The sequence below is a fragment of the Eptatretus burgeri genome, chromosome 1 (genome assembly GCF_056783735.1).
Source record: "Eptatretus burgeri isolate ZD-2024b chromosome 1, Ebu_testis_v1, whole genome shotgun sequence".
In the NCBI taxonomy this organism is placed as follows: domain Eukaryota; kingdom Metazoa; phylum Chordata; class Myxini; order Myxiniformes; family Myxinidae; genus Eptatretus; species Eptatretus burgeri.
Window position 1 is genome coordinate 76,071,506 of NC_140961.1, and position 12,500 is coordinate 76,084,005.

Here is a 12,500-nt window from a genome sequence, read left to right on the forward strand (position 1 = left end):
CTTGGCAAATTGATTCCAGGACTCGAAGGACTAAGCTATGAGCAATGACTGAAAGAGGACAGGACTTTTTACGTGAAGAGGTGACAACGAGGGGACTCGGCAGATCCAACCAATCAGTGGGATACAAAGCGTAAATTGTTCTTTGTTGTTGTTTTAAAGATGGTGTCTGTTGAGGTAATATGCGCATGACTGTGTATAACAGAAACTGTATTTCCTTCACAAATGGCTCTCCTCACGACTTATTCTCCCAACGAAGTCTTGTTTCTTGGACTGTATTATACATTGCAAATAATTCCTCTGACCTAATTTATAACTTTGTGCATATTGTTGCGAATCTGGAAGCCATGAGCACACAGACATTCAGGTTCCTATAGATTAGTTATCTCGGTAAGTACGTGTTTAATAGATATCCCTTTACCGAGTCTAAATGGGAAATTAAATGTTCCTGCGCTGTGATTTATTATAATGGTCAGATTTTCTTTTAGTTCATTTTTACACCAGACATTACCGCCGACCACACCGCATCGCCCTCGCCTGCATTCGCTTCCTCCACCTGGCCAATCGCGGGGTTTGCCGCCCGTTTTGGCGAATGAGAGGAATGCGAGGGCGCATGCGCAGAAGGTCGTCCGGTGTGAAGAAGGCGGAGCTCGGGTAGTGGCCACGCGGCGGCCCTCGACCAATCAAGATGAAGCGGTAGGCGGAGCCACGAAACTCCCCCGCTGGAGACTCCGCCCAGAGGGATGGGAGCGCCCCGCCCACCACGCGCCTGTCCAATGGTGAGCGGACAAGGAGTCGAACAATGTTTCCTGTCCAATGGGAGAGCGAGCGGGGAGGAGACAAGCGTTCAACTGAGTGGGAGCGGGGCAGATATAAGGGTTCTGAGATTTTCGGAGGGGGCTCTCTTGAAGTTGTTCTGGTATAGTTCTGTCCTCTCCGGCCTCGCCCCGGCTCCAGAGCCTACGTCTCGTCCCTTTGCGCCTGGCTAGTACAGCGACACCAGCCCCAAGAGAAGGGGACGTCCAGCCGCGCTTCGCAGCCAGGTAGCCTGCCACCCCCTGGCTCTCACAGCCGGACTGTCCTCCTCGGCTGGAGAGCCACAATAAAGACCCAAGAGGGTCCATTTCTGTCTGTGTGTGTGTGTGTGTGTGTGTGTGTGTGTGTGTGTGTGTGTGTGTGTGTGTGTGTGTGTCCGTGGGCCCATCTGATAAGTAGTGAACTGTTATGTGCTTTTGCCTCTATATTATTCGCCTTGCTTGATATTCGGTATAGCTCTCCTCTTGAGTGCTCCCCTAGTCCCCCATCATTGGTAAATAAATATACCTAATTGTTTAAATGTACTCAGCTCGTCGTGTCCATTTCTGCCATTGACTGGGTGTGTCATGCGTGTGGGAAAGTAAGCAGTCATTGCCGCTACAACGGAGTAACAGGATAATCGGGCCGGCGGAATTCGGTGACTACAAAACCGCTCGGCATCGCACACGGAACGGACTCGTTTCCGTACGAATTCCGTCGAGGGTGAAATACCCCGGTAGTTGGTTCACGTGGGTACTTAAGTAAATTAAAGTTGGCAATCGACCCTACCCCACGTGGTCTACCCATTGGTGTATTTCGGTCCAAAATAACCAGGACCCGCCAAACTCGGACTTCTCCGGCCCAGCGATCTGTAATTCCGGGCGATCGAGCCAAGGCGGCCCCACTGCTCCATCGAGGGTCGTGCTCGTGGCGACGCGATGGCGAAACTACAACAGTATTATAACCCTCTGTGGTGTGTTGAGGTTTGTTTTTTTCTTCTTCTTAATGTTAAAGGCTCCAGTCACGGACTGTGAGTCTTCATCGCAGCAAGGCCTTATATAAAAACTGCGCACACGGAAGGAGCACACAAACAACAACCACAACTACATGTTATAAAAGATCCTTTTTATACCTCTGCCGACGAAGTCACTGGAAGCATTATTATCTTGCCAAAACAAAGTTTTTGCAAGATCTGTTACTTGGTAAGTTTTTTTTGTTTGTTTGTCTGTAATCATTGGATTTTTCACCTTTATATCACTCTGTAGAGCACAATTCTCATCGGAAACTCTTGTGGGTACACATATCGTAGTATGATTACAATACCCTCCAGCACACATTAAGGTCAAAGGTCAAGGTCACTTTGCGGTAAATCATGGAGGTCGACGAAACCCTTATTTTTTGAGTAATTTTAATCGAATCATCTCCAAACTTTATGGGAATATAGTTCATGGTCTGGCGCTCAGCTGATTAATTTTTGGTGGCGATTGGCCTTGACCTTCATGGTTAGCGCCTGAGGTCAAACATATTTGACCCCAAGGTCAAATTTTCAACTTTTAGGAACCATATCGTGTAGTACCTCAAATTGAACAACTCGATGAGTGCTTTCTAGATATGTCAAGCTTGAGACATTATGACGTCATTTGGTGACGTTATGAGGCAAACGCATATTTTTCATGGTTACTCTGTAGAACGATTCTCATCGGAATCTCTCGTAGGCAGATATTCCTCAAGGAGTCGCTCCTGGTGGATAGCAGCTCTGTTCACCTCAGTGTTACCTTAAAGAAGTCACACGTGGTCACCTTTTGGCAAGATAAGGATCACCCTGCAGATGTCATTGGTATATGTTTTCATGTTGTCCGTCTGTCCATGTGATCGGTTTTCGGTAACGCGATAACTTAAGAATGGTTGAAGGGATCCAAGTCAAACTTTGTACATGCAAGTTTAATGATGTAAAAGATGAAATGATTAGATTTTGGAGGCAAGAGTTCAAAGGTCAAAGGCCATGTTAGGTAAAAATGCTGTTACCGTGCTTACTTGTGAGGCAGTGATTGCGTTTTGACCAAACTTGACACAAATATGTATACTGAAATGAATGATGTAAAGATGAACTCATTAGAATTTGGGGTCAAGACGTCAAAGGTCAGGCAAGGTAAAAATGCGATACTTGAGACCAGCTGAAGGGATTTAAATCAAACTTGGTACAAGTATGTATAATGATGTAAAAGATTAACTGATTAGATTTTGGAGGCAAGAGTTCAAAGGTCAGGTCATATTAGGTAAACTTTATGTTACCGCACTAACTTGTGAACTATTGATGAGATTTTGACCTAACTTGGTACAAGTATGCAGTATGATGCAAAGGTGAACTGATTAGATGGCGGTAATAAGAGGTCAAAGGTCAGAGTCCATGGTATGTTGGTGTTACTACGATAACTTAAGAATGGCTGAAGATATCTAAGTCAAACTTGGTACAGTTACATATCTGTGTCCACAGATATGTAATGATGCATACATAAACTGATTAGATTATGGAGTCAAGCGGTCAAAGGTCATGTCAAGTAAAAATGTGATATTTGAGAACAGCTGAAGGGATTTACATCAAACTTGGTTCAAGTATGTATGTTGTATAATGATGTAATAATGTGGGTGCAGGCATATCTGTCGACGTTGCGACGTTGAAGAGTACCATTCGAGTTTTTGCATGTTTCACTTCATTTTACGTCGTCATTGAGACTCACGAAAAGACATGCAATACATACGTCTGTGAAGTGCAACATGCTGTCTTTTGATTCAAGCCATTAGCAAAGCAATGGGTTGGCACGGCTAGCATAGATGGAATTGTAATATAAAGCCTAACCTTTAAACCCATAAACCATGCCAAATGAGCAGACATAATAGGAGAGAGAGAAAAAAAAAATCCTTTTGCTTCAACTTCCATTATCTTGCACAAAGGTAATATAAATATGTAATCCGTTGAGAAAATTATTTTACCCTTAAAACACAAAGCCCTTTTATCTATTGCATCTTACTTGTCCAACTTCTCTTCTGCATGGGCCTTAAGAGCTTGGTAACGTTGCTCTTCCTTTTTCACCCTGGCCAGAACCTCCTGAGTACACTTCTTAAGAGTCTCCTCATTCTGCGCAGATTATGGAAATAGATTAACAATCAAATAAAACAGTTAAAACAAAAGTAATCCTTCATTCAGCACCTTGTATCCATCGGCAAAAGGCGTTATATAAATACAATTATCATTCATCATCATTGAAAAGTTTTGGAAACCTCCTTGTCATCAGAGCAACACAAGTTCAGGTGAACTATGCAAAATTACCTTCCTGTAGCCTTCTACAGCTTCACGAAGTTTTTCATTTCGACGAAAAAGGTCAGCCAGAGATTTCTCCAAAGAAACTACATCAGCAAACGCCTGTTCTCTCTCAGAAACCAGGGTCTGCATCCGCTGTTCTGTTGCAGCCTTCTCTCGTTGACCCTCCTCTACAATCAATCCGCAAAATGGCATGTATGTCTTACTCTTTTCAGTAAAGCTTTCAGCATTAATCAACTCATTTCCACAAAACAAATGGAATCTCATTAAAACCATTGTTCTTTGTAAATCTTCAACCAAACAATATCAGCCAAGACTTTAGAATAATATATTTCGTCATGCCTGGCAACGCCTGCAGTTCCATATGAAACCTGAGTGCAGAAATTGCTTGAAATAACAATCGTCACTATCAACAGTAGTTATCTGGCCCCAAACTTTGGGAAAGATAAATTCTGTTTTTTTTTCCTTTCTTTTTTCAAATGACTAAATTATTCAGCCAATGCAAAGGACATGTAAATGTATTACGAATCGAGTTATTAGGCTGTTGTACTGAGATGGGGGAGGGAGGGTGGGTGGGAGGAAGATGGCTTAGAAAGTGGAGAATGCCAAGGGGATGGCTTGGAAAGTGTTAATTTTGTTCGGGGGTGGGGGGGTGGGGGGGAGGAGGAGGAAATTTAATGTCCACAGAAATATAGCAGTTTGAGTGTCCTGTTCACAACACCCACACGGCACAGTGCTATTATTTGCAAAATAAATATACACTTTTGATATGAATATCATGGAGTCCGCTGATTGCGTTAATTCTCAATAAATACAAAGATAGGGAAACATGTAACATATGGGTGTGGAGCCATCTTGTGGTTAATGACCAGTTTCTGGCTCTGGATACAGAACAGCCTGCAAGTTGTGCAAATAAGTGGCAAAGTCGAGCCGGGGTAGAAAGCGGGGAGTAGTCATCAGTCACCATTTGATTTGCAATGTACGTTGCTGTGTCGGTGTGTTCAGGTGTTCATTTGTGTTTCATCTTTTCAATTAACGAAAATCTGGACGACACCTGAATGCCAGTTGAAAAATCAATCGATCAAAAAACCTTTGGGGTTTGTGACAAACTTTCCTACAGATAAATCCAAATATTCAACAACCTGTTAACCCTCAAAACTTTGAAAACATCTGACATCAAAACTAATCAAACTAAAATACATAATTTGGTGCCTGTATGTCATTCTTTTTGACAGCGATACATTTGGTCATGACATATCCAATCTCAACCAAACTTGACAGGAGGACCAAGGGTGACACGACGGAGGTTGGAGTGACTTCATTAGTCCCCCTCCCCAAGGGGGTTTTCCTTCTTGAACAAACATCGTGTTAACATGTATGAATAGCTTATCATGGCATTTCATGGGGCACCCCACCAAAATAAAAAAATGTGTACAATTACATTTTAAACAGTCACTACTGCTGTTTAACACTAAACTGAAAGGGAGGAAACCCAACGTTCTTGAGGCATTATGTGCTCATTGCTCACAGACTAACAGACCTGAGCCAAGATTGACTGTAATCTATCTACTCCATCAAGGATAAAAACATGACCCTTCCTGCCGCTCCCATCGGGAGTGGGTGTATTCGTAATAATGAAGCAAATTACCTGGGAAACATGCATGTTTGTGGATATAAAAAGAAATCATCATGAGATCTTTCTTAAACTTAGATTTGTGAGCTGTAATTTGTCATGCACAAGATGAGATGAGACATCTGTGATTTTGCAATATAGCACCTAAATGCAAAATGGCCAGATTATGGCCAGCATTGCATTATCAATATGGATTATAAATGGGAAGAGTGGAAGATGAAAATAATAATAATAAAATAAAACTGACATCAATCCAAGCGACGAATGCATCACTCACCAAACCAAAAACAAACAAACAACACGATTATTCAGGTACACTGATCAATGAGAATACCAGAGATGAACACAAGTTGACCCAGCATGCAGCAGCAGATGGCATTACAAAGGCATGAATAGAAAATACAATCCCACAAAAACCTGTGCATTTTACACAGAATTGGTCTTTTATGACAACTGAAAATAAGTGTGAAACAGAGGTTTAAACCAAATATATGATGTAAGCCAAGTTACTTCCGCCACTGAAGGTTGCGGGAAGTTAAATTTTCACCTGTCTGTTTGTGTACAGGATATCTCAAAAAGTTGTGGACGGATTTGGATGAAACTTGGACAGATTGGGTGTTTGACAATGACGGATTGATTCAATTTTTGAATATCTGAATCCGGATATGAGAATTTTTTTAAAGTTAATCTTCAACATTGAGAGACAGGGCCTAAAACTATAAAAAGCAGGATATTTCAAAAAAAAAACATTTTGGACGAGTTACGACAAAACTAGGTGGATGAGTTGGTTAGGTGACAAGAACAAGCTGATTTTGTTTCAGGTCCGGATCCAGATCTGGCCCATCAGTGGGATACAAAACGTGAACTGTTCAGCCTGGCAGAGGTAATGGACTCCACCGAGTGCCCTTCTACTTGGCTGTAATGATGTCCTTTTGCAACAAGAATGGGCAAATATTGGTTGGGAAAAAATGTGGAACTGCTTGGCAATTGCAAAGCTAATTGTTATACCAGTCAGATTATTTAGCATCCACCTTGTTGTGTCACTTTTACTATACTGTCAGAGGTTACAGTGTCCTCTGCTGTCCTGGAGAGTCAACGCTCCGGTTTTGAGACCCAATGCTCGACATGCTGATGGTGATCTTCGGAACTAAAGCAGAATCTTCCATTTCTCATTTCCTATGCTACCCTGTCCCCCCAATCCCTTGGTAATATCTACACTTCTGTTGCCATTTTTGTAGCAACATCTTCTTCATGTGCATGGTATACCATTTCATCAAGCATCTTGAATCTCACAGTCTTCTATCTGTCCATCAATGACTTTCACAAGGCAAGATCTCCGAGTGATATCCTTTCTTAATCATGAATCTCTGAGCTTCTTTTCTGAGATAATTCTTTGTTGCTGGCCTTGACATCTCAAAAGCCTTTGACAGAGTTTGGCATCGGGGTCTGATATCCAAGCTTCCCTCTTTCTGCTTTCCGTCTTCACTTTGCTCTCTCATGTTGAGCTTTCTCTCCGACCGCTCTATCTCCGAAGCTGTTGATGCTTCAACGTCTCCATCCTTCCCTCTTAACATCGGTGTCCCTCAAGGTTCTGTCCTGACTCCAACATTCTTCCTTCTCTTTATTAATGACTTTTCTTTGACAAATAATCAAATGCACTCGTCTGCTGATAACTCAACATTACATTCCTCCATGTTTTTTTCCATCTGCCCATCTTCCCTCACTCGATCTAGATCTCCTTTCATCACAGCCACCTCTTAAAATTTGGATTTGGACAAAATTTCCCAGTGGGGAAAAAGTAATCAAGTTAAGTTTAATGCTTCTAAAAGTCAATTTCTTCCTATCTCTCGAAAACTCCTCTCAACTCTCCAATTTCTGCAGCTCCACAATGGCTCCACAATGGCAGTTTAATCGGGCAAATTGATCTGACCTGCGGACATACAACTCTTCCACTAACTGGTCCACTACCTTTTCATTTTTGGATTTAGACAATGTCAGAGACTCAATTCTCAGCAAAAGACTATCATTCTCCTCCATCAGTTTATACTTTCACACCTCTGGATATCCTGTCCAACGTTTTGTCCCTGGTACAATTCATGCAGTGAGACAATTGCCATAAAGGAACCTGCCTTTTCCTCCTTGAAAGCCAATCCCACTGATGGGAACCTGGAGTCTTTCTGCACTCAGACTCTCCCCAACTCCTCCAGGATGTCCTGTTTTGCTTATGTCCCAGTAAAAAAAACCTTCTCCTGGTTTAAAATAAAATAAAATAATAATACAGCCTTACTACCCGCATTCACTCTTTTGTTATCTTGCCAAAACTTCGTTTTTGCAAGATCTGTTACTTGGTAAGTTTTTTTGTTTGTTTGTCTGTAATCATTGGATTTTTCACCTTTATATCACTCTGAAGAGCACAATTCTCATCGGAAACTCTTGTGGGTACACATATCGTAGTATGATTACAATACCCTTCAGCACACATAAAGGTCAAGGTCAAGGTCAAAGGTCAAGGTCACTTTGCGGTAAATCATGGAGGTCGCCGAAACCCTTATTTTTTGAGTAATTTCAATCGAATCATCTCCAAACTTTATGGGAATGTAGTATATGGTCTGGCGCTCAGCTGATTAGTTTTTGGTGGCGATTGGCCTTGACCTTCAAGGTGAGCGCCTGAGGTCAAACAGATTTGACCCCAAGGTCAAATTTTCAAGTTTTAGGAACCATATCGTGTAGTACCTCAAATTGAACACCTCAATGAGTGCTTTCTAGATATATCAAGCTTGAGACATTATGACGTCATTTGGTGACGTTATGAGGCAAACGCATATTTTTCATGGTTACTCTGTAGAACGATTCTCATCGGAATCTCTCGTAGGCAGATATTCCTCACGGAGTCGCTCCTGGTGGATAGCAGCTCTGTTCACCTCAGTGTTACCTTAAAGAAGTCACACGTGGTCACCTTTTGGCAAGATACGGGCCACCCTGCAGGTGACATTGGTTTATTCTTCTTTTCGCCATTTGTGAAACTGTCTTCCGGAGGCGATTCAATCACTCTTCCCTCTATAGCTCCAAGAGCAGGAGGTGTAACCCCATCCTCCATCACTACCAACAATATTTTCTACCCCGATTAACCCTACTTAACACCAACCCTCTTACATGCAGGTTGCTGTTTCAATCCACCCTTATTTTCTTTTCATTCCTTCTTTGCTTGTTGTATCGAATTTTGGCCCCATTTCCCTAATGTCAGTAAGTTGCTCCATTAATCCTCTATCTTTTTTCTTCTTTTTTTTTTCCTACAAGAGCGAGGTTTATGGAATGCTACTACCTTCTACACATTGGTCATTCGGTATGTTTGAGACCAGAATATTATACATGAGAAATTTTAAAATAAGAATTTGTATGTTATGAAGTTTTCAAAGGTACTCCATGCATAAAATGTGAAACAATAAAAATAAAGTCTTTGTATGCCAAAAATAATTGTGTTATATTCATCTACAATTTGCATACCAAGCTGCCAGGTTAAAGCAACATGAGAAATCATTGTTGAAATGCGAAATAAGAATGATTGAGATTGAAGAAAAAAAAAAGAAGAAAAACAGAAACCAAAAAGTGCACACAAACTCATACACACAATGACAGAATACATTAAACAATTTGTTATAGTTCATTAAGAAACTCCAAAATAACTATGGCTTGAAAAGTATGACATCAAGAACAATAAAAGTAAATAAATAGGGGCAATACCCCTGGGCGCTCATCTGGTCGTGGCTGGATAAGATAACCAGGGAACCACAGGTAGGCTTGGATGACCCACAAAATATGTAATGGAGAGGAAAGTAAATACAGTACTGTCGGACTCCACTATTCGCAGGAGATACGTTCATGAAAAATGTCGCAAATGAAAGGGTCCACGAGTGTCAGGCATTGTTTAAAAATTTATATATTTTTATTTATTTATTAAAATGCGGTCGAGGCTCGTGTGAGAGCGATTACATATAATAAATCAGGACACAACATAACAAAGGGAACAGCAGGATAAAGTGGAAACAACAACAGGGAAGAGGGAGAATGAAGATGGACAAATGAGGGATGCAGGTAACAATAAAAGGTAAGGGGGAACGCAAAGGGTGGAAAATATGGATGCATAAGCAAAACTGTGTTTGACCAGTTTGTGATTTTGTCAAAGTCTGAGGAGAGGGAAGAGGCTGCTGCCTTTCTGTTAGAAGGATGAGACATGTCACGGCAGAGAGTGTCATCATAAGCAAAGAGATAAAGATGATTTTCCAGAGAGTCAGTGGAATCACTGATGAAGATTAAGAATAATATGTAGCCGAGAACACTGCCTTGGGGTACTCCAGCCTTGACAGGGAGAGAAGATGAAAGGGTTCTGTTGAGAGCCCCATGTTGTCTCCGAGAGTGGAGGAAGTCAGTATGGTAATCCAAAAGTTGAGTTGGCCTTGGATTTCATAGGCAGACAGTTTGGAGAGCAAGGAAGGATGTCAGACTGTATCAAAAGCTTGAGATATGTCGAGAGAGACGACTGATCTCATGCCTGCTATTGAGGGCCTCCATCATTGTTGGGAGAGTAGAAGCAGCATGTCCAAGGTAGAGTGACCATGTCTAAATGTGAATTTATGACCTGAGATGAGGCTGTTTGAGAAAAGGAATGATATCATGTCAACTGCGATGATGGATTCCATGACCGTGCTGATGATTTGAAGTACAGTACGCTAATTTGGCTGTAGTTAAGGGGATCCGTTTTTGCACCTTTTTATGTAATGCAGTGATGTTGGCCAATTTTGAATTTCCCAGGTGGATGTATGAAACCAGTCCTGAAGTGTAAAAATAAATAAATAAATAAATAAATAAAAATACCGCGAATAGCGAATTTGCAAATAGCGGGATCTGACAGTACTTGAAAAATCTTCAATTTTCGCAAGTAAAACAGACAGACGGGTGAAAACATAACCTCCGTCCACGTTCAGTTGGCAGAGGGATTAATTGGAGACATTAATGTACTTTTCCATGAATTAGAAAAATGATGAGACGTAAACAAACGTAGTAATATGGAATATGAACCTGGGACCTGGTCCTTGTGAGCTTTGTGCATAAATGGTAATACCACACAGGACAGTTTATAACTAAGCAAATAAGACAACTAAAAGGATCATTGTTTGTAATGACTTGATATTTGCATGAAGCCCAATCTTGTTGTCGCCTGATATTGCTAATCAAAAGCCAAAATAAACTAAATTCTGACAGTGTGACTTCAGCAAAACAAAATTTTACGAATGATTATTATCATCGTTGCAAATCAATAGAGATATGATGAAACATAGCAACAGTACAAAAGGACTCTGCACTTGGTACATGTATAAAACACCTGTACACAGGTGTGTGAAAACAACTTAGGGCACATACACAACAAAAGTGGAATGCAGAGCTGGCAAGCAAAGAAAGAAGAAGATAGGAAACCTGAGAAAAAAGACCAGAATTGTTGCTCCGACACCTCTTTGTCCTGTTTATCTGAAGTAGAGAGAAGAAAGTAGTTGAAAAACCTCAGAATATAAAGATACAATTGTGACAGAAAAAAGTTCAAGATTATGTTTGATTTGTCAAAAGCAGCATAAACTAATTGGCAGAGTACACAATCATATATTTTCATTTATTTATGTGTATATATATGTATATAAATATCTATATGTATATATATATATATATATATATATATATATATATATATATATATATATATATATATATATATATATATATATATATATATATATATATATATATATATATATATAGTTGCAGTTCTCGGAACCGCATGCATACAACAGATAGGTGTCCCAAGACAGTTATCCCATTATTATATGTGCAGATAGTCCCCTTCCTTTTGTTTCGCGGGACAAGGGAGTGCGTTGCGAGGATCCAATAGCGAGGGTTGCTTAAATCATTTTCTCCTTCATTTCATCCCTACTCTTCTTCTTTTCTGATTATTCCAGAGGTAAATCAGCCACGTGCACCTTCGCTGTAAGGTGGAGCCTCGTGGAGACCAGCGCGTGCAGCACCGTGGTAGGGAAACTGCAGCGCCGAGTCATGTGGTGTGCTTGTTGGTGCGGGATTATCGACTCGAGCTTCCGATGATCTGGGGAAGATTGCCGGTTGCATTAAAAATGCATGCGAATAAATACCTCTTAAGAGACTGCATGAATAGTGTTTTTCACGGCACGGGAAACATAGCCAGCACGACGCCCACGCTGCACGAAACGCGTACGGAGGCCGATAAAGCCGACTCCATGCCATGTTGGGCAGGATACGAGTGTGCGAGTAGAAGCGGCTTGTTCCTTTTCAACCTCAATATCCGACACATATTAGTGTTCGTCCCGCGCACACGCTAGAGGTCGTGTGAACGCGAGCGCTGGCCACATGCGTAATGGCGGAACCGCGCGCACTGTATGGAATGTGCTCAAAAGCAGACATGTACGCCGCTCATGAGACGTGCATGAATTTATCCATGAAGATGTACCTTCAGTCCTCACTGGCAGCAGTGGATTCTCCACGGATGGTGAGCATCTTCTCGTCTCTACGGCCAGCAAAGCTGCAATCGAGCTAGGGAATGTACAGTGCGGGCCACGTTGGCGCGCACAGAACGAGCGAGTTGATCGACGCTGGTTGAACGCCCGAGCGGGCACGCGGGACCCTCGACCGGTCTCCCGGGGGTTTTTGCAGGATGATTCGCATGCCAATTTTGGT

At 41.6% G+C, this 12,500-nt stretch overlaps 1 protein-coding gene across 7 annotated transcripts in view; it reads right to left on the reverse strand.

Annotated features, from left to right (window-relative positions):
- Positions 1-12,500, reverse strand: part of LOC147034781 (transforming acidic coiled-coil-containing protein 2-like) — a 203,526-nt gene that overhangs the window by 4,599 nt on the left and 186,427 nt on the right. For all 7 annotated transcript variants that reach the window (XM_085888831.1, XM_085888813.1, XM_085888786.1 and 4 more), the window contains 3 exons: positions 11,217-11,267; positions 4,121-4,281; positions 3,822-3,928 (listed from right to left, as the gene is read on the reverse strand). In XM_085888831.1, coding sequence (XP_085744957.1) covers positions 3,822-3,928; positions 4,121-4,281; positions 11,217-11,267 — 319 coding nt within the window. The remainder of the gene's footprint in view (positions 1-3,821; positions 3,929-4,120; positions 4,282-11,216; positions 11,268-12,500) is intronic.